This window comes from Myiozetetes cayanensis, unplaced genomic scaffold (genome assembly GCF_022539395.1).
Source record: "Myiozetetes cayanensis isolate MyiCay16 unplaced genomic scaffold, myiCay2020 scf2-11, whole genome shotgun sequence".
Taxonomy (NCBI): Eukaryota; Metazoa; Chordata; class Aves; order Passeriformes; family Tyrannidae; genus Myiozetetes; species Myiozetetes cayanensis.
Window position 1 is genome coordinate 61,041,169 of NW_026087411.1, and position 23,206 is coordinate 61,064,374.

The 23,206-nt window shown below is 37.6% G+C and overlaps 1 protein-coding gene across 14 annotated transcripts in view; it reads left to right on the forward strand.

Moving 5' to 3' along the window:
- Positions 1-23,206, forward strand: part of PTPRK (protein tyrosine phosphatase receptor type K) — a 393,483-nt gene that overhangs the window by 293,944 nt on the left and 76,333 nt on the right. For all 14 annotated transcript variants that reach the window (XM_050315975.1, XM_050315961.1, XM_050315960.1 and 11 more), the window contains exons 8-11: positions 2,860-3,162; positions 14,310-14,419; positions 15,736-15,937; positions 18,695-18,800. In XM_050315975.1, coding sequence (XP_050171932.1) covers positions 2,860-3,162; positions 14,310-14,419; positions 15,736-15,937; positions 18,695-18,800 — 721 coding nt within the window. The remainder of the gene's footprint in view (positions 1-2,859; positions 3,163-14,309; positions 14,420-15,735; positions 15,938-18,694; positions 18,801-23,206) is intronic.

The window sequence follows — 23,206 nt, forward strand, 5'->3', positions numbered from 1 at the left end:
CAGGTATATTGAGAGCATCTTTTTTCTTCCCTCTTTGGCAGAGGGTGCCAATTTGTCTTGGGTAGTTCAACAAAGAAGTGAGAAGTCATGGGATTGAAAACCTATGTATTTTGGATAAAAATTCTGGATGAGAGTGAAAGAGGAAAGATGGGAAATCACCTGGAAGACAAGATGTGAATTGAATTACTGAAATTAGCAGTACTGAAAGAATAGCCAGAGATCAGAAGAGAATGCATATATTGAAATTATATTCCAGTAAGGTTAAAGAAATGTTTCAGTGAAACACAAACCCTAAACTGTGACAGAGAAATGGAAAAAAAAGCAGATGAACACTTCTTTTTACCCCTATCAAGAGTTAAAAGTTATTCTTAATGAGATGGCTGAGATTTTTGGGAAGCCTACTCAAAAATTCAATAGTGTTCTATCTGAGAAAAGTAATTATTTGAATATTGCTTTCTACTGAGGTGTTACAGATGGAGTCTTTGTGGTATGGTAGTTTAAAACAATTGGTCTTTACCTCTAGAGATTCCCAAGATGAACATTGCCCAGAAGCAAGAGGAAAATTGTGTTTTTAAAGCATCATTTTAGGAGCAGTGGGACAGTTGGCAGAGTTTACCAAAGCTGTTGAGAGACTCTGCAGACTTTAATTACCATCTCGATATTGCAGAAGTTGTTTAATTTCTGCCAAAGAATGGAATGGTTGTGAGAAAGCGAGATCGCACTCTGTCTTTCATTCTTTCCTTTTTGACAGGTGAATAAAGGATGCTTTTCAGTATCTCCTCTGATACTGTGACACATTTGTAACATTTGCATAGAATTGTAAAATAATTTTTCTTTAAGATTAACAAAGCTTTTATTTTTTTTCCTTCTCTTTTAAAAGTGCCGTATGGCATAGCATAAATGCAGTTTAATTCTTGTCATGAAAGATGCAAGATGAAGATGGAGTACATTTTCCATTACTGTTTAGTTGGCTTCAAACATTAATAGTTTCATCCTTCATGGTCAGACAACATGTATTATGTTATGTTAATTCTGATAAACTTTGAATTAAGGTTTTAATTCCATCTCTGCTGGGAGTGGTTGGAGGCACGACCTGGACTAGTACAATAAAGAGGAAATTTTTAAAATGAGAAGAATCATTCCATTTTAGAAGGAAAAATTAGTCTATAACACATTTCTTTGGTGAAGAATATATTTACTCTTTTAGGCCTCACACTCTAAATCAGAGTATGTATCACTAGGTTTTTCACTGTCATTCATGTGAGAAAAAGGCTGATTATATATATACATATATATTTGTCTTAACAGTTTTCTTCCTCTATGACACTTCAGTGTGTTCAGTTTCTTCCGAAGTGCTTGCAGTAGCCAAGTGAATACTGATTCTTTGAAGACTCTTACCAGCTCCTTCAGTAGATTTGCAGTGTTGGTACATTTTTTTTCCATGACCGCCTCACACCTCCCTGTACTTGTTAAAGCACCAGCCTTTGTTTGCTGTGTAAAACCCCTTTTTCCCCCCCTTCTCTTCAAGTCTCTTATCTTTCAAGGACCTTTTCAATGTTGTCTTTCCATTTCAAATCTCTATTGTTACAGTACATAGTATGTTCAGAAAGCTACTGCCCAGGAATTCTACTTATTCATTTGTATTTTTCCCCATATATATGATAAATCAGTACTTAAGGGGAAAGGTAACATGCTTGTTCAAAATCCAGAAAGGGAAGGATAGATCAGGGGAACAAATAAGAGTAACTTTTAATCCTTAACACTTGTCATGTTACTAGGAATAGCTTTATGTTATATTTAGAATTTGGTTGTTTTGATGTTTGAAACTAAATGTTTGCAGTTTGTCTGGCAAACTGCAATGCTGAATGGATTACACTGATTCACATTTCCTTATTTCAGTATACCATCTGTGCTTTTGGCTGGGTTTTGCCTGTTTGGAACTCATAAATGCAAGTTGCAAAGAACGGGTATGCTCAGAAAGAGAAATCTTATATTTCACTTCCTTGGATAATCTCTACTGTTTTCACCTTAAAATGGCAAGGATGCAAAGCTGAAGCTATATACTACAACAGGCTTTATTTTCTCTGGTGATGAAGCCTGTATTAGCAGGGTGTATTTTCACTGCAACTCTAGTCTATACAGTCATGGTCATGATTTTCATTGTGTTATCATTTTAATCAAGTTCAACGATGAAAGTTAGTCTTGCATGAGGAATAAATGCACTAAAGAGACAATGAAAGATTGATGACAGCTTGGGGAGTGTCACGTAGTCTGCTGGTGGAAATGCAAGTGTGGAGAGCAGCTGAGCTTGGGGAGCAGGTCAGAGATTACTCACTCAGGGTGATGCCCAAGCACAGTTTTGGGGATTCGAAAGAATTGAGATACAGTGTGAATATCCAAAAGCACTTTTTGTACTATTTCTGAGGGATTTTGCTTAAATGAATAGCTTCATTACTAAAATAATAAATGCTAATTAATATCCGCATCATTTTTGTAACTGCTAGCTTAGTAAGGTAATTAGTATAATTAGTATACAGCATTGCATGGTGGCATGATAAATCATAATGTAGTGAATCTTCACTTTTTACCATTATGATGTATTATCTAATTTACGCAGGTTAAAAAAAAAACAACCGGTAAGGGGGAAATCAAGAAGGGAAGCCAGCAGTGACAGCTGTGTGGCCTTTTGGTCACTTCTCTTGCATCTGCTGCCTGTATTCTCAGTTGTTTTGAATCGCTCCACTGATAATTAACAATTCTTTTTCCTACTGTTACTAAGTCTCAGTCACTGATTAAAGCTTGCAAAGAGAGGACAGAGAAGAATTTTAACAGTGTTTTTCATTATGCTCTGTTTTCTAGAACCTATGAGAACACCAAAAACACTGAAGATTGCTGAGATCCAGGCTAGGCACATCGCAGTGGATTGGGAATCCCTGGGTTACAACATCACTCGCTGCCATACTTTCAATGTCACTATCTGCTACCACTACTTCTGCGGACACAATGAGAGCAAAGCAGACTGCTTGGACATGGACCCCAAAGCACCCCAGCATGTTGTGGATCACTTGCCGCCCTACACAAATGTCAGCCTCAAAATGATCCTAACCAACCCAGAAGGGAGGAAGGAGAGTGAGGAGACCATTATCCAGACAGATGAAGATGGTATGTGTTAATGCTCTTATGGAAATTACATCCAGGTCTAGTCTAGACAGGTGGTAGGAAGTGACTTTGTGTGTTAGGATATGTGTCCCGAAGGATGGAAGTTCTCTTCTACTAATGTATTAATTAGCCCCAAAATGGTAGCTATAAAAGTATTATAGCTGTCACCCTGCATATATATATAAAACTGTCCATGAAGCACAAGTCAAACTAGATCTCTCTGTTAACTGCTGGAAAACCACTCATCAGCTTAAAGTTACTTTGAAAACTTGGGAATTAGACTCAGTCATCCTTACAGGTCTCTTCCAACTCCAGATATTCTGTGATTCCTATTTAAAATTCTTTTGATGAAATTTTATTGACAAGACAGTTGAACTTACCTTAGTTGGGAAGAAATAAAGAATAGATGTATATATGTTATATATATGTTAGTGGTGACACATTCAGTGGTTAGGCTATGAATCTTGGTATCAAAGATGCTAAAGTAAAAATTGATATTTTCCCCGGTAATATTTAGAATGTGGTTGCAAAAAACAATGTTAGTTTCCTTTTCTTGTATTTGATTTCATGAAAGTATTGACAACAACAAAATGAAGATAGATACTTCCATAGGTAATAAAAATAGAATACTTGAACTAATGTAAGACTACAGATACATAAAACAGTAAAATTGAAAAAGGTAGTGTGTTTGCTTGCCTATAAAATAAGTGAATGGGAAATATAGTTTTATATACGGATAGCAGTCAATGTCAGAATCTGGTAACACTCTTTTTCCATATATTTTCAATTTTATAAGAAATAAAAGAGGAATATGTTTAGTGTTGCAATAAAGAAAAGAGAACAGTTTATTAAATAGGTAGAATGTGAGGAACTATAGAAAACTACAGACACATAAATGAAGATTTATTGACAAGTGCAGAATTAGAATATTTCATGGAATTTAAATTATTTTTTAAAGTTAATTGTGATCCACGAAGAATTATTTGTGTCTGTGTTTACATTATAGATTAATGAATGGTTGCTATTTTCCTTGAGGTTAAATAAAAAGTCATAGTAATATTGTTAAGTCCATGGCAAATGGATTACTTCTCCTTTTTAACTGAGTTTTCAAGAAAACTTATTGGTTATGGTTTCTGATATCCTTTATCTAGTTGGATGTGCAGAGATGGTGCATGGTCACTGTAGTGGTGCTTTGTCTTCTGGTTTTGTTATGGATTATTCTTGGAAGATGATGCACACAAGGCAGGTTTTGGTCTCAAGCTAGCACACCGGTGTGCTGTCACTGAACTTGTTTCAAATCAGCTTTGGTGTCACAAGTACTGTAGTGTAGAAGAAACCTCACCCAGTGAACAGAAGTTGCTAAGGTAAACTATTTCAAGCAGATGTTGTTTACATGGAAGGACTAATACGTTTTAAAAGGTACCTATGTTTAGGCACACTGGTGGTAATAATGCTTGTGACCTGAAAATAGCCTCTTGTGAGCTTTTCTCTGTGAAACTGTTGGAAATAGAATGCAGATTTTAATTTTGAGTTACTGAGTGACTTGAAAGTCTTTGTCCATTTTGCCATGTATTTCAAAGTACCTGGCATGCAGACAACGTGCAATACTGAGGGATTCACACCTGTGTCTTTCCTTGAGCTCTCATAGCAGTAGTAAACTTAGTTCTGTAGTTGACTGCTTATGTATACGATGCTAGTTCCATGTCTGAGTGATCAAATGTCTGAAACTATTTTATAAGACAGTTTGCAGTTTAAAGCAGAACTCAGACTAAGAAGGTGAGAGGAACAGTTATATATGTGATTCTGTGCCACACATTTCAGATGTGGTCAGGTGTAATTTCATTGTCTTCATGACTTTTGCAGGTTCTGTAAAATAAGCATGAGGTTAATTATATCATGAAGGCATTATGAGTGGTTCATTTAGGAGAAGGAAAATAGAAATAGAGTGTTGTCCTTAATTTTTGCAAATAACATTAATTAGAAATAGCCCCCGATTACATGATTGTCTGAAACTGTGCACTTGCATTGTGTAGTTTTCATAAATAGAAACTTTGAAAACTCCAGATGACAGCAACTGATAATTAATTTTTTGTTAGCTTTTCTATAGTGTGGGATTCTTTTCAGTGCCATTCTTTTTCATAAGGTACTGCTAAACAAGCAAAAACTTTATAGACTGTTGGAATAGAGATGCCTACCCCCTGTTTTCTTGTCTCTCTTCCTCTCTACCATTTTGCCCTTATCTTCTGTTGCTTTGTCATACTTACCCATGCTTCCAAGCTGTCCCTTTCTTCTCTTTAATTGTTGTTGTTTTGTTTCAATCTTTCCCTTCATCTCTCTACACCTGTCACCTCATCTCCTTTCTTCTGTCAGGACCTTTTGCACATTTCTGAACTTCTCAAATTCCCTAAAAGCAGAGGAATTTGGACTTCTGTGAGGCTCCACTGTGCAGCAAGGTGTATCTCTGGTTGTCTTTCGCAAAGGTTCACATTTGTTTAAGGCTGTGCTGCTGGGTTGTGGGTCTTTCAAAAACTATCTATCAGACCTGCCAGAGGTAGTAGAGGTAGACCTGCCAATGGTAACTTAGCCGCATATGGTACCAGGAGCAGAATTAATTCAATAAACAATTAGTAGAAGAATGGGGTAAAATTGACAAGCTATGTTTCAGACCCTTGGAGCCACGACTGACAAATGAGGACCATTTTATTAGCTTGTAATTCAATATCTGCAAGAAAGCAAAGCCCAGGAATATCTGACAGTCTGAAAACAGTCTCTCTTTTGACCAGAGCTAGGTCTGAGTAATTGGTAGTTTAAGTATTTCTATTTAACATGGGAAGATGGAATTAATCTTTAAAGTAAGTTATAGTAATTTCAGAAAGCTGTAATCCATGTAAAATAAAGCCCTTGAGAGAGACACTGCTAAACAAGTTGTTCAAAAAGAGAATGAAAACAAGGAAATTTGTGAGTGTTTTAAGAGTGAAACATCGTTCACTTTGGGAAGAGAGCACATCAGGGACGCAGCACTATCTGTGCTATGACAGGGACCCACTGCTTCTCCGTGTTATTATAGAAGATGGACAACATTTGAAGAATTTGATAAAGGAAGTAGAGGAAGGCTCACGCAACCTGGAGCTGCATACACGCTGGGCAAAGATGATGTTTGGCATTTAGAAACAAAGTACAAAAACCAGCAGTGAATTTATCGCTTATCATGAATCAGCAGCATGCACATGTTCTTGAAGCTGCCTACTGGCCAGCGCACTGCCAGCTCAGAGGGATCCTTTGTCAAAGGAGTGGATGAATGGGATTAAACCAGATAAATGCTTCCTTAATTTTTAATTGGAAACAGATGCAAAAGGCAGTGGATTAACAGGAGTAGTGACATTACCTCTGAGAGAGCAGCTATGGAGAAAGAAAACTGTGAAGCTCAAAGTGTTCAATGGTGATTTTATAACCAGTGAGGGAGTGTGTCATCTAACAGTAGGCAAACAAATAATTGAAAAGGATCATTTCAAATAGGATAACTAGACATTTTGGGGCTTAAAGTATACCAAAGCTTTGGTCTGAGCCAAAGGACATGCTCATTGGACACAAATGAGGTCCCCTGATCTTTCTGAGACTGTGGATCATTCAGCTCCATGCAGAAATACTTAGAGCTATGATACCAACTGTCCAACCATTACTCATACTCCTGGAAAAACTCCAGGCTTGCCACTTTGGGGAACAGCAAAGGAAGGGGGAAATGTTATATTCTTAGAGGGGTGGTAAATGAACAGAAACCGTGAAATACTTCATGTAGCATCTAAATGTGTGTCTGCTTTCAGCTGGAATAGAGTTAATTTTCTTCCTAGTAGCTGGTACAGTGCTGTGGTGTGGATTTAGGATGAGAATAATGTTGATAACACGCTGATATTTTAGTTGTTCCTAAGTAATGTTTATACTAAGTCAAGGACTTTTCAGCTTCTCATGCCCTGCTATCGAGAAGACCGGAGGGGCACAAGAAGCTGGGAGAGGATGCAGCCAGGACAGCTGACCCAAAATAGCCAAAAGGATACTCCATACCATGGCATGTCATGCTCAGTATACATGCTGGGGAGAAAGCTGACTGGGGACCACTGTTCAGAAACTGTCTGGGCATCGGTCTGTGAGTAGTGAGCAATTGCAATGAACAGAATTTGTTTCAGATAGTCTAATTCTTTTATCATTTCTATTATTATTTTCTTCTTTTTTCTGCCTCATCCAGCTGCTGAGGGAGGATTGAGCAAGCTACTGGGTGGTGCTTAGTTACTGGCTGAGGTTAAACCACAGCAATGTGTGAAGAGGAAATACCTTTCACCAACTTGAAGAGGGAGAATTTTATGGAAATAGTTGACACATTTCATAATTTTCCATGATTGACAGTAGTAAGTTTTGTAAGTTGCCTTTACGAAAAACCAAACCAAACAAACAAAAACCTCACCCGTATTTGCTATGAGAAGCATCTTTTTTGTTCCTGCTTTTCCACTTGTTCTGGCACCCTAGGAAAATGATGGCGGAAAGAAGAGGTAGAAAATACGCTTTGATCAAAGTAAGCAATTCTTTGAGGAACTATGGAAAAACATAGACATAAAGGTCTACTCGTAGCACTTGAAAAGTTGTAAAAATAGCCCACCTGGGAGAAAAAGTTAACATAGGGACGTGAACTATGTCCATTGCAGCAAAGGAGGGCTGCAAAGATTGTTTAAAATGGCAACTATCTCAAAAAATGTGTAACTCACTTAACTGAGTGACACATTCATGGCTGTGAACCAGCTATGTTAATCCTAACGGGGAAAAATTGGCAAACGGTTGCAGTTAACAAAGAGAACCCCCCAACTAAGAGATAAAAGTTTCAATGTGAAGTTGTCCATAAATGTCATTGCTAAACATACTGACTTCAGTGCTTCACCTAAGAGAGAGACCGGTGACCTATGTGGCATAAGCAATGACAAAATTTAGTGTCAAGGTAGTCAAATAAGGGAGGAATTTTTATATCTTTAGTAAAAGTGAACTCAAACCGAGTATAACCAATCTACTCTTGTTGAGTAAAAGGAACCTGAGATAACTTATTTGTGCTTCATCTTGAGAAAATAATCCCCTTTCCTTTTTTCAGATGGTTAGCTAAGTTTTCCTGTTGGCATATCAGTGAGAGGAAAACTGGTTGAAGAAGGACACATGAGCATTTTTTGTGAAAGACATCAGAAAAGTTGATCTGTGAGAAAGTAAAAAGAAAGCCTAAATTATTAGCACGGATTTATTCTAAGCTTATGCTGAACAAATGACAAGTGAAGTAAGCTTTTTTAAGATATTGTGGAGGCTAGAAATACTAGATAGGTTTTATATTAATAGCTGAGGAAAAGTTGACCCTGAAACGCAGAATTATTTACCCTGGCTTAACCATCTTCCTACTTTCATTTCATTTAGGTACCTATATTAGAAGCTTTTATAGCTGAAAAAGTGATACTGCATAAAGTTCCTTGTTGAAATTTTGTGTTTGACATAATGATGTTTGCAAATAGGCCAGAATTAGTGGCTATTTCAGGAGTTTTTGCAATGGAATGAGGGCTTGCACCTGGCCCCACAAGTTTCTGTATTCCTAAGCCATGTGTTAGCTCAAAGGACTCTGCAAATATTGAATTGCATACTTTCAGAAAGTTGTAAGGTATGTGAGTATGTGAGGTTATCTCACCCTGAAATGAAGAAATATTTCCAATTCCCAGAAATGAGGAGCACTGAAGTCAGCACTTGGTGTAAAAAGGCATTAAATAAAATACTGCATTAGGTGTACCTGAGCCCCTGAATTCAGCACATCTTGGAACAAGTTGACCAAGGAAGTAGTGGAATCACTATCCCAGGAAGCGCCTCAACACCAAGCTTCCATTACAGTTAGGGTTAGAGTTCAGAGAGCCAGAAAGCCTACAGCTCCAGGGGCACTGGGTCTGGAAAAGTAATGCCAAGGAGATCGTGGCAGGGCACCAACATTGCTGCCTCCATACCCTTTGGAATCTGGGCCATCCATGGTAATGGGGACCTCAGCTTCAGCACCAAGCTTCCATTAGGGTTTGGGTTAGAGTTCAGAGGTCTAGAAAACTTACAGCTCCAGGGAAACTTACCTATAAATAGTCAAACTTGAGCGATTTCCAAAGAACTATTTTTTTGTCGCCACATTTGGTGTAAATGCTCATATAGTAAGGACTAGTAATAGGAATTCTGGGTTTGTTTTTCCTTTCCAATATATGAAATTTGCTTCTGTTTAAACCTTAGTCTCGAGTTGCAATAAAGTGTAAAGTAAAAATGGCAAATCCCTCAGAAAAAGCCAATGGAAAGGTGGACCATTTTAATTTCTTGTAACATTTAAGCAGATTGATTGTCACCATATTGTAAAAATGAGGATCTACCTTCAGGGAAAGCTGTAAGTTTGCTGCTGATAGGCTGACTTTTTTGAGTACGACAGAGGAATTTTTCCCAATATAACCATGCATATATCTGCACATAACTTTTACCACAGAGCATAGTAATACTCTGCAGGGCTTTCATGGAGTATAATAATAATAAAAATACTCTGTTTACATGCACTTTCATATTTTGTAGCAGGAAAACTGAAGCAATATAAATTCATTTTTATAGTGGTTGGTGTCAGTTAATACATTGTTCTTCCAGAAGTAATGTATTGTAATATAAATTTCCCACTAAGTCAGTGTAGAACAACATTTAAGTGACAGTGTTTGTGAATAACAATTTATTTGTGACTGTGACATAATTTAATGCAAATATATTGCTCTAAAATGAATTGATCTGATGTCAGATTGATGGTTTGTAACTTTATTATGCATGGTATTTATAGAAGTCCACCATCCCACATGCATATAGAAGAAAAGATTATCAGCTATTCACTGTATGTACATAAAGCTTCATTAAAAGGCTCTGGAGATGCATGTAAATCATGAAAGAAGAGCTTGTGTTGTTTGCACTATAAAACCTTGCTGAGATTCCATTTGAATTTATTTCATGTTCCTTTTATATATATGTGCATTTTATGTCTGTATACTTTTTTATAGGATTTTTTTTTCTTTGCTTAAGTTCCAAATCTCTTCTGAAACCCATATAGTTAAACCCACCTAAATAAATTCACTTCTTCAGATAAGTATATAGCCTGACTTGTTGGGAGTTTAGCATAGAATAATGATGGGAAGGAAAGTATGTTTTACTGTTACTGTCACTGAGACATGGTGGGTTCACAGATGGAAAGCAGATGGAAAGAAAGTCAATGGGACCAGAATCTTTTTAAAGAAAGGGTGCAGAGGTGCCAAAAGGTCTGAGTCCAACTCTTCTAGCAGCTACTTATACTTTTTGAATAATTCAGATACCTAGCCAATGACAGAAAATGTTAATTAACATATTTCACCTTAATATACACTTGTAGTAGTCTGTAGCGTTTTGATTTAAGTGTAAACTGTCTGTAAGTCCAAGGGGAAAGCGAGAGCTTATCTATAAAGAAGAATGGGAGCAGAGAAGGCAGCAAAGAGGTGCTGTAGTGAGTGATGAATCTTCTCAAGATGTTCACACAAGCCTGGAAAAAGCCTTTTGGGCTGTTTGTGAGGAGGTTTCTAAAGCTGTTATCAACACAAGAAAGAATGACATTTATCTGGCTGTTTTTCACCTGAGTCCTTGCTAAACATCATATAAATGGAAGGCTCTTAAAACTGTTTTGGAAATATAAAGTTTAAGGTATTTTTGAGGTCTTTAGTCTTGCTGTAAATCATAGGGAATAGACAGCAATGGCTTCCTACAAGGAGGAATGAGTTTGAGGAAAGTTTGAGACTTCAAGATAGTGTTACTGGCAGGTTACCTTGCTGTTGTTCTGTTGTTGGTGGGTTTTGTTTGTTTTGGGAATTTTTTCTAATTTTGGCCTTTTTAAAATTTCTCTTTGTAACTAATTCTGATCTGTACTTACACAGGTTCAGGAGCTGAGCAACAAGCTCAACCAGGTGTTTTACTTTTAAAGGTATAAAAGGCTCCAAAAATTTGCCACGGAATATTTTGAAGAGCTGTTGGACCTTTAATACCTTGAGGTAGCATAAAGAGATGACACAGCACATATTTTCCAGGAGATAGTTTCACTGATAATTTTGGAAAATAAAAGAGAAAATAAGGGAACTTGACAAAAGTTTAAAAGGTAATTTAAAACCAAAACAGAGTATTCCACAAACGTATGACTTAGCACATACAACTTAGCAAAATCCAACCCATTCAGTCCAAGTTACCCAAGATATTAAAAGAAAGGAGACTAGGAGAAGAAGAAGAAGGGGTAAAGAAACAGAGAGAAAAGAGATTAAGAGAAGATCATGGCTACCACCAGAGAATCCTGTGCAGGTCAAGACACCACAAAGCAGTTGGCAGATCCCAAGCAAAATGGTGGCCACGTGCTGCTGTTTTTATCTGCTTTGGCCCTCTGTGGCCACCCCTCCCAGGCATGCCTTCTGACCCACTGGCCACTCTGGGGCTCCAGGGTGGGGTGAGGCGTGTTGCTTCCACTGTGTGAGCCAATCTGAGGCTGGCTTAGGGATTCCAGAGGGCATGGTGTGTGCTGTGCTCCTGGGTTGCTCCAGGGTCACCCCAGAGGTCTCCCAGGGGCTGACATGTGGGATATGACATTACCTCACCTCTGTGAGATTCGATCTGTCTCTCCCCCCAACACGCACACACTTGAGTTGGTTCTGACCCAATGATATAAGAATCCTGTGTCTCTTTATTTTGACTAACCTGAAGATACTGTGTTCTTAAAGCAAATTCTCTTGCTCCTGCTTTTCTCTTTTCTCACTTCTCATTACCCTTTAGGTAAAGCGGTGCAATTTAAAGGCATTTTTATTGTGGTTGAACTGAAAAATGGAAAGGAAAGAATAATTTCAGACTATCCAAATGCGTCTTTCAGACTGTATTCCTTTTTCTAGGCACTTGAACTTTTATTTGCTTCTCTGTTTTAATTCCAGTTGAGCTTTCAAATAATTTGGGCTGATCCCAAGCTTCATTTTTATGAATTTGTGGGGATGGGTGAGGTTTATGGTAATTACTGTTCTGCTTTTCGACATGCTTGGGTTCTTTTACTTTCTGACCTTATTTTAAATGGCATTCCCAACAAACTGCTCACTGATGTGGTAGCTTCTGTTTTTGTGCCCTTCCCATGTCATTGAGAAGAGAAGCATGAAACTAACTGGGATCATGCAGTTCCAGTCATTTTAACATTGCTACTGCTGCCTCAAATATCAAATTTTATATTGGAGGAGAAGAAAGCACAGTCATGGGATGTGATGAGCTTAGAGGCTTCTCCTACCTCAGTGCTTGAACAGAAGGTGTAAAAGGCTTTATGCAACCCTCAGATGTAGAATCCTGCACTCAGTTTCAACTGAATATGAAACTTTTTTTTTTTTTTAAGTATTTGGCATGGTTTTGAGCAATCTTTTTTAACTCACATACTTTGATGTGCTTTAATGTCAAATTTCATATTCTGTGTAGGCCCTGGTACGTACCCATGTTCCTTCCCAAACACAGATATACATGTGCACACACAGACGTGTGAAAGCATCTTCCAGGGAAAATGTCATGTGCATCAGGGTATATTCATACCTCTTTTGAGATGTAAGGAAAAACAGCAGCGCATTCCAATGAAAGTGTTACCCGCAGCAGGTCTCTCAATGACACAAAGAGCACAGAGGGGCTGTCATGACATGTCAGCCTTCATCCACTGCCTAGTCTGTATGGAGACACTGAAGCAAAGCACGAGCCTGTGATTTTAGTTAACTTCTCCTAAGTCTTCATTTGGCAGGTAGATAAACACGTTCTGTGAAGCTCTCATCTGTTTACTTCTGGGCTTTTTTGACTCCATGAATTTATTATTAATGTACCAAATTGTGTTGTTTGTATCAAGGGTCAGATAGTCATTTATAGCTTGCATGTAGACTGAAATAAATCCTACTGTTGGGACAGACCACTCACTCCTTTCTGCTGCTAGCACACTGTCTGACACTTTCTTTGATCCAGTAGGTTTTAATTTATTTTTACTCTTTGCAAAACTTTAGTCTGCTTTGATAACGAATACCCAAGAAGGGGAGATAAATATATCTAAATATATTAAATAGAAGTAACATTTTAGATTGAAAGACTGCAAATTTGGGCAACTTTATCTCTTTGTGGGGGGGGAGGGTGTTTCTTTGGGGCTGGAGTTTCTTCAGGCACTCTCTTATCCTCATCCCCTTCTTTCAACATGTATATGTTCAAATCTAGGTGAGCTGCTGTGTTAAAATCATATGTGTAGGTGAAAGTATCTTGTGAGCTGTAATGGGAGATAACCACACGCTTCTGCCTGGTGTTGATGGGATTACCAGGTGCCGTGAATCACTTGGGCAAAGAGGCCTGAGGTGACATATCAGACTTGTTACTACACCAGGGATATTGGTTCCATTTAAAATAAGAAAGTAGGGTCATCTTACTGCAGTTCAGTTCAAAGCTTTGAAAACGCCTCTTATTGGAAAGGTTTGAAGTAAGCAGTCTTGATCCTTCTGCGGCATGAAGAGGTCAGTGGCTGAAAGAGGTGGCAGCTGAGCTGGTGTGTTTGCCCCATGTCCAGCCCTGTATTAAAATCAGGATTTCTTTTAAAACAGCAAATCATAAGAAGATTGATTGAGAACTATTTTATAAGAATTTCTCTCCTTTAGAAGAAGCTGTATAACAGAAACTCTTCCTTGCCTTTGATTTTTTTTTTTTTAAGAAATTTAAAACTATGTAGTCCTTGTCCTAAGATATGCTTATTACAGAGTTCAGTGATGTTTCCTGAAGTTGTAATCTGGCTTGAACTGTTTCCCCTGGCTATACTACAAGACAATTTGGCTTCGTATGAAGTTCTGAAAACTGTATGTACGGATAACATTAACGTTTCAACTTCATGCTCTCTGCACTGCAAATGACAAAAAACACTTTGAAGTGCTTTTTCATACTCTCTGCCACTACCTTTTGCATGCAAATGAATATTAATAGAAAAAGACTTGCGTTCACTTTTGGTTTAATAGGATGTTCTGTCATCTCTTTAGTTTTTCTGTCTCTCGAATTTCCAATTTTTAAAAGTTTTATTTTGTTTGTAGTGCCAGGCCCTATACCTGCCAAATCAGTGAAAGGAACACCTTTTGAAGATAAGATTTTCCTCAACTGGAAGGAACCTGTGGATCCAAATGGCATCATTACTCAGTATGAGGTAATCATGAAACACCTAACAAGCACGGGATGGGGCTAGGGAGGTGCATCAAGAGAGGTGGCTGACAGTTGGTTTTTATGCTCTGTAGGCAGCTATTCAATGATATGCTCCTTTCACTTACAGAATACTTGATTTTGTGTAGTGAATAGATATTCAAAATTCATAATTATGGTGCATATGTTGTTTGCTGTCCAGCCCTGTCAAGTGGCTTTGGCATGTGAGTAAAAGTGCCTTAAAAATCCTGTATTGTTAATATACACTGTTCCAAAGCCGTGACAGCCTTGATCTGTGAAATCTTTGCTGGAAGAGAAGGTTACATGAAAAGTAAGATGGTTATTAAATTAGGAGCAATGTTTTTTTAGCTTTGTTAGATCTTTAGATATCATCCTTCAAGGAAACTTCCATGTATATTCTGTTTAAAGTGTATTTAATATATGAGCCTTCTGGGGGCCTGCACAGGAGGTTAGCAGGTAGCACTATCTAATTTGAGCAACAAACACCACACTCTCCAGCACTCCTTCTTTAAAATGAACATAAGGTATATTTTTGTTTACTAGTGAATTATAGGAAGGCAAATCAACTAAGGAAACAAAACCCCATAAATATTTTGTTTATTTATTTATTTAAGTGAAGAAAGTTCTTTAAATAGTGTAGGTTAACCAAGGTGGGCAGCTCAACCCCACTCAGTTTTTCACTCACTTCCCTGCAGTAGGTTGGGGGTAGAATTGAAAAGAGCAAAAGTGCAAGCTTTTGCATTTTAATCAAAAATCCAAAACACAGCACCACATGAGCCATGATGAATAAAATTAATCTTTCCCAGTCAAAACTCATACATCAAGATATCATGTCTGGCTTTAAAAATATTAGCTTGGTTTAAATACCAAATAAATATGATTATTAGAAGGGGAGAGGGAAAAGTATCACATGAAGTGAAAAATAAAGGGCTTTAGTGGAAATGTAGAGGGTGGGGAGATGTCCAAAATTTAATGTAACAGTGAAATTTTCCATACATGAACTAATATCACAGAGAAAGAGAGATGAAGGGCACCTGCATAGCCTTTCAAATGAAGCAGACTCTTCAATAATACACATCAAGTCCTCACTGATTTAGTGGTGGACTTTTCAGTGTAGGATTAATGGAATCGATGATCTTAAAGATCTTTTCCAGCCCAAATGATTCTATGATTCTGCAGTATCCCCAAGGCAGATGAGTAGCTATATGAGCATGTGTCTTTTGCTTCCACTCCAACCAAGCTAACCTAATCCCCTTGTGCCAAAACCCGTAACAGTTGTTACTAAAATAATTGTTTTCACAGGTCAGCTATAGCAGCATACAGTCGTTTGACCCTGCAGTTCCAGTCGCAGGACCTCCACAGACCGTGTCGAAGCTGTGGAACAGCACACACCACGTCTTCTCACATTTGCACCCCGGTACTACTTACCAGTTCTTCATACGTGCAAGCACTGTCAAAGGGTTTGGACCAGCAACTACAATCAATGTAACAACCAACATCTCAGGTAAAAAGAAACAACAACATCATAAAATAAAAACAGCGAAGGAAAGAGGGAAGAATGTGTTTTAAATATTTAGACTTGAAAATTTGTGAAACGCTAAAGAAAAGCCCCCAGAAAATCCTACTGTGTTGTTAAATTATATTACTAAAAATGTTTTAGAGTGTGTTTGCCCCACAGTAGTGTATATTCCGTGATAAATCGTTGCATGAGGTAGAAATTGCATAGCTGTAGTTGTTAACTGTTTTTTTTATGTAATCTAGTACTTTCATGTAAAGATTTTGAACTGCTGTATAAACCTTAACTAATTAGGCCTTCCAGCACTCCATAAGTCACTAAAAATTGTATTTGTTTTGCAGATTAGTGAAGTCATATGCAGAAAATTAACTGACTTTCTGAAGGTGTGACCACTTAGCAACATGCAGCTATAACATAGCTGGGGCAGTTGGGACAAAGTGGAAACTTCTTTTGCTAGATTTATATAGGTCTGCTTCCTTGTGCCTTTATTCACTTATTTCAGTGCTCCAAGACTGACTTTATTTGTCTTAATAATGCACTGCAAACTCTAGAAGACAGTAATGTCAAATGGAATGCTTTAGTATTTTTATTTTCTTTAATTTCATTGTTATTCTCAAAAAATAAAACAGTGGCTTATGAATTTGATAGCAGAAAATAAGTCAGTGCTATATTTAGAGAGACAGTTGATTTTGTGATGTGGTGACTTCAGAGCTTGGCAGAGATCAAAGAAATCAGTCATGTAGAAATTTAAACAGCACAAAGCAGGCTATTTTCCTTATTATCTGCGATAATGACATTTAGATTGTCCTGTAAAGGGAAGTTAGTAATGTATCAGAATGCACCCATGATTTTTATGGGAAACTACTCATGTAGTCTTCTCACCCAGTTCCTGAAAACATGCACAAAAATCAAAATGTGAGAAAATTCAAGGCAGAACTCCTTGAATTATGTATCAAGTGAAATGCTATAGTTGTCGTAGTTAAGTGGAACAGCTTGTTGAATTCCACCCCAGCACATAAGCACTAGCACTCCTCATTCCCCAGTCCCTTCAAAACAACCCAACCAAGGCACCAAAAAACCCCAAATGAATGTTCTGTTCTGTTTATGTAGCTGTTATGTTGTTTTGAAGTCTGATATTTGACTCAGGTTGGTTTAAGGTCCTTCTGATTCTTTACAATAATATCCCGTAGATATTTCAGTATTTTGAGAAATAACTGCTTCAACGTGTTTGGATTATTTAGGACTACAATGTGTTCAGGCTTCTTCAGATATGCCATCTTTCTCCACACAGAAATTTGGGGAATTTTGTCCAGAATCCAGTATAGCACACTTTTTAGATGTGTATGGATCTGTTAGATGGCAAGATGTGGCTTTTACTAGGAAAACTTAAAGGCACACTGTGAAACCCCTTGTATCTGAATTTCAGCCTTTTTTTTTTATCTTGCTTTATGCTGAAGTGTTGTCTAGTTTCGCTCTGCATAACTGATACTTTATATGAAGCAATGCATTTCAGAAAATGCTAGCTTTAGTAAGGAGTGAAATTATTCCTTTTAGCTAAGCTCACAAGTGGTTGCTGTGATTCTAGTGAACATGGTGTAAACAGTAATTTTAAAATTAACATTAAATGAACATTAATTCTATCAAAAAGTATTTCCTGAAATAAGAACAGATTTTGTGTTCATCTAGGATCTGGGACTAATGAAGCAACACTTTTATTCTTTCAGTACTCTTCTATCAGTTGATATATTTTTGTAAAATTATTATGACTTAAGTGACTGACAACCTGCTAGGAAATACTGTTTTGTGAAATTTCATTTGGAAATATGCCAGCATTATTAATGATTTTATAACAATACGGCCACATATAAAAAACCTCCAGGCAGATAGTTTTCAAATTTGTGAAAAATTAGGAATGAATAGAAATGTATTGTTTTCTGATACACATAAAATCCTATTTCTTTCTTTGCACCGGGTCTGAAGTCAGCAACAGTATTACCAGGGAGGACTGTAACAAGTAGTAGATTAAAGTTGGATGGTTGAAGTAACCACCAATACCAGCCATCCAACCCACAGCAAATGTTGCTGCCGTGAGGCCTGATAAACCATTCCTGAACTGCCCCGAGTTTGGATGTTGATTTTGGTTTTTTTCATAGTGGTTTAGAAGCTGATTAATGAGCAGCTTGGCCATACATTGTTAAGAATGGGCATGGGAAGAGATTTCCCCCATCCAGTTCTAGTCCAACAATGCGTGTTCTGTGCAAGCCCAATTTTCCTGTACTCTGGTTGGTATTGGCATTGTCTCCAATGACATTCAAGAGGAAATGTGAAGGTTCTTCAGTTATTGGAGGAGGAAGAAGAGACATGGTAGGGGCTGGGTTTTTGACATGATGACAGTAGTTATTTGTTGGGTGGAAAGTGTGACACCAATATGGTTTTTTGTAGTTTTAGGATTTCTTGGCAGTCACTTCCTCCGTCCATCTTGAATAAATCTGTTTAAGTTTTAAACAGATTTGAGGTGTCATGATTTGAGGGGAAGCAGCCTGGGATGAGGTTATGGGTTGGTGAAGTCCCATTCATACTGTACTAAAAGATTGTGCCTGACTGGAAAAATCATTTAAAAATATTCATGGTGCTGATAAAGGTTCTGGCTTTGTACTATAATGCACAGCCACATTCTCATGGAAATTCAAAGTGTTTTCTCTGATTTGTTTCTTGTTCTTTTCCTTCCCACTCAACATTAATCAGCTCCCACTTTACCGGACTATGAAGGAGTTGATGCATCTCTCAATGAAACTGCTACTACAATAACTGTACTCTTGAGACCGGCACAGGCCAAAGGTGCACCTATCAGGTAAAAAAATTTTAAAATAAAAAAAATCAAGAAGAGTTTGTTTTTCGGTTGGATATATGCTGTCTTGCAGTACATAGAGCTGTATATTTCAGAGTGATATTTATTTAATACTACTGTTGTTTTTCTTACCTGTACTGAGCTTGCCAACAGATGTGTAATGAAAAAAACTCTTGGTTTGGCAGGGTTTTTTGGAACCATTCAGCTATCTGTCCTGTTTGATTTAGGTTCCCCAGGAACACCTTCTAGCCATTATAATTTCGTTTTATTTTCTCACAGTGTCTCTGAAATATGAGGTTGAAAGGTGCTTGTCAGAAAATAGATTCGAAAATAACACTTCCTCTCCAGTGCTTCAAATCATCTAGTCTATAGCATATATGTATGATTGGAAAATTGGAAATTGGAAGCTCTGGGGAAATGGGAAAATAATAGTGATGAATACAAACTATTCGACCTTTTTCTTCTGAGAGTGCTTTTTACTAGGAATCATGTTGCAAGCTATTAAATTTTATTTAGCATGTCCCATAATCATATTAAAATGTATCATTTATGTTAACTTTGAGGGGTCTTTCTCTTTCTGCTCTCTATTGAGAGATAATTTAATTCTGTTTGCAAAGATCAGTCCATATCCTGCTCTCTACTTCTCCTTGTTAGTGTAAAAATGTTGTGATAATATTTGATTCCATTTGTGTTTGACTGATGTGGCTGCATCAGCAATATTCAGGAGCAGGGTTGACTAATTGGGGGTTAATTAGCTGCTGAGCATCAGAAGGTTTTCTTGCTATTACCCTTGTGACATTTTAGAGAAAGGCAGGCTAATGCATTTCACTCTGTGTTACATTAAGTCAGTTATCGTGGCTCAGCTGTTTTCAAGTCATGTGCCCAAGCCCTAAAAGCAGAGGAAAATTGACTGTTTCTTAAGTCTGTTTCCGTTAAGAGGAATGTATGTTTTACATGGATGTTGTGAGGATGAGTCATGTGTCTATGAGCATTTTTATGTGCTTATCATAGAGTCACCCTTATGATTGATATGATCAAGTTATTTATTTATATTCTGTCATAGAAGATAATTATTATCTTAATAATTATAATAAACTTAATTAGCTCCTATTAAGTTCATCCCTTTAATAGGAGATTTTGATGTGTTACATTTAAAGTTGTAGTCCAATGTATGATTAGTTTCTGAAAGATTGTCCTGGGGCAATCCTAGGATTTTTGGGGAACAGGAATACTTTCAGTATAGGACTTGGATTCTTAAAATAGGGATTTTTTTTTTTTTAATCAATACAGTAGAAACCAAACTTGGAATCTGAAAATGCTCCCAAGTTACACAGGTGCTTAAACTCACTATACATCTTTGTAGGTGCTTTTAAAGACTTCAGGTGCCCTGCTCCCAGCCTTAAACAAAGCTGTGCATTTTGGGGAAATGTGATATCTATCTCTCATGTAATCCATGTCACAGTCCTTTCAGTCTTGTGTCTGGTCACCTGAGGGAGCTGATATATATCCTTGCCCAGAGCATGCCTGCTGGACACCATGGGGGTCTGCTGACGGTGGCGATGCACAGCAACTGCTCTGGGGCACCTATGTGACAACGGCAGCAGGCTTCCACCTTCTGTCCCACCATTCACCCTGAGGGGGTCAATCTTGAATCTTGGGTTTCTGTCCTGGGGCTGGGGGGTTCTTTTGTGATCTGGTAGCATAATGGGATTTGGTTAGAGTGTTACTCTCCCTAGCTCAAGGGAGTTCTGGTTTCTGTGCATTATACTGGCAGACAAGCAACTTGCTGCAGAATAAATCTGCAGCACATCACCTCACATTTATTGTCTCAATTTTCCTTACAGCATCCTTAGTTCAATGGCATGAGCTGGTCACTGTGGCCTATGAAGGTGGCATAAGGGATCTATATAATAAATGTTAATAGATAGTTTGATATGGATGTTTTCATAGAGTATTAGTAACTATTGTTTGACTGTGTTCTCAAGAAAGTATACATCTTTCCTTCTGTTTGCCACCCCCCCTGCACTAAATTTACTTTCTAAAATCTAAGATGTTGCACCAAATTTCTAACACCGAGAGGTCAAGGAAGTAAGTCCATTGCCATAAGTGGAGAGCTGGGCTTTATTCTTAAAGCAAACCAGGTGTTTTAGTCCTTACTTGGAATGAAAAACATTCTCCAGGGAAATGCAGAAGACATGCTCCTATTCCCATTTCTGAAGTTATGTGTATTACAGTCAGGTGTTTTTTAGCAGCTTCTTAATAGGGAGATAAATGTAGCACACTGAAATTCTGAATTGATTCAGTGCAATTTGCTAAACTTTATGGTGTGTTTTAGTGAAGGTTCACTCCATCCATACTGCAGTTGTGTTTCCTCTACAAGCTGGCTTGCTGCCATAATGAGTGTTACTAGGTAGGTGGGAAAAAAAAAATGCATCACTATGCCTGCAGCTGTGATTGAGTAGAAGGGACTCAAATACTGTTCTTTAGACTGACACTGAAGAATATGGTTGGCTTTTTGAAAAGGTTTGTTTGTACCCAGTCCTGTAATCACTGGAGCTGTAGATGGTCATTTTATCTAATAGCAGTAGGTTCACATTTAAAAAATAGGAAAAGGAAAATAAGCTTAGTCTGATACTCTGTTGCTTTTACAAGCAGAATTATGCTATGATCAGATTTCCATCACAGCCTCTCCATCAGCACAGGCCCCCAGGAAATAGGTGTTCCTTAACTGGGTATAATCTATGTGTGGCTGTCAGTCATTTCTTTAAGATGCTAGCTGCTGTAGTCATCACAGTTTAAACATGACTCTAATCGTATCTTCCCTGTCAAGTGTTATTATCATTCTTTATGGCCTCCTTAAGTTTTAGACCAAATTACAAACTAGAAATGCAAGGGGAGACAGGGCTAGATGGCTCAAGCTCACTTTGAAGCACGTATTGTTTTCACCATCAATCTCATGGATGAGATTCCAGTCAGTGGAATCAATGGTGCTTCAGTGATTCGTTTGAAGATGTGATTTGTCACTGTATTTTATCTGAAGGTTCCTAACTGAGTACCAGGAAAAAAATGTTTTGTTTTCAAATCCTACTGCAGATGAGGATTATGAAGCGCATAAATCAGAATCAGAGTAAACAGCTTTTAAATTATTAAGTTTATTTTATTTGATTGTTGAAGTGTTGCTCTTTTACTTTATACAAAATTACATTGTTTCCATTTTGCAGCAAAAATAATTAAGTGGACCACGGCAGGGAGCAGTTAAAATTTTGTTGTCAATTAGACTTGAGCTGGGGTTGAAGCTTGGGCTGTCAGTCAGTCTGGCACATGTCAAAGGAAAGGAAGTTGTGTCGCCACTAGACACACAGAAGGAATTGTCTAGCTGGTATTTAAAGTCTAGTCAGAATAGGGCTGAAGGATGAACAATATCTTATCCACTGCCATACCTCTTTGGAAACCTGAATTTTTTGGGAGAGATGAAAAGGAAAATCAGTTGTCAGGGTCCTCCTTCAGCTGAAAACCTCAGCTGAGGAGCTGGATCTTCAACATTTACGTTGTATCTTCAACATTTCAATATTTACGTGGCTGTCTCAGGCAACTGTTTGGTCTTTATGATCCTAATGACTTATGTAGCAGGTTCTGAAATTTTTATTACTCAGAATTTTTTTCAGTCAATAAGGAGAAGGAATATTGTCATCTAATTTTTTCACTCCCTTCTCTTTATTTCCCTTTTTTATTCCTTCTTTGCTATATGGAAAGACTGGGAGAAAAATGCTATTGTAGGACTTCCCTCAGCTCCAGTCACAAGAAAGCTCTCTCAGTAATTGAACATGTAGAAATGTGTAGAAAAAAAAATATGTTGAAAACTGACAATGATTGAAGCTAGGATTAGTAATATGTAAAGGTACAAGGATAAGCAGAGTACATAGCCTTTAAATTTTCACTGTCAGCCTGATACCAGACCACATTTGCAGCCATTGAACACTCCACTTTTTAAGTTGCAAATTTAACTTTGAACTCTTTCTTCACATGTTACAGCAGGCTGTCCTTTCCAAATATTATGTGTACATAGAATAACAGTGCTACTTTGGACCCACTATAGTGTTTTAGTAAATGGGTTTAAGCAGATGGTATCGCAAAGGGCCCAGAGGTAAATGAGTGTATTCCTCCATGCCTTGTCAGCCTATAATGTTGTATGAAAAATACTGCCAGATCCCTTTCCCAAAGAGGATAGGCAAATCAGTAAATTTAAAAAAAAAATAAAAATAAAACCTTGTTGGAGACTTGGAAGGGTTTCTGTCATTTACTATTCTTTCTTTAAAAGTAATTACGTAGATGTAGGTGACTACAATGTGTTGTTTTTCAGATTTAGGGGTACAAAACGCATTACTTTTGGAAGTGTATTTTATATAAAT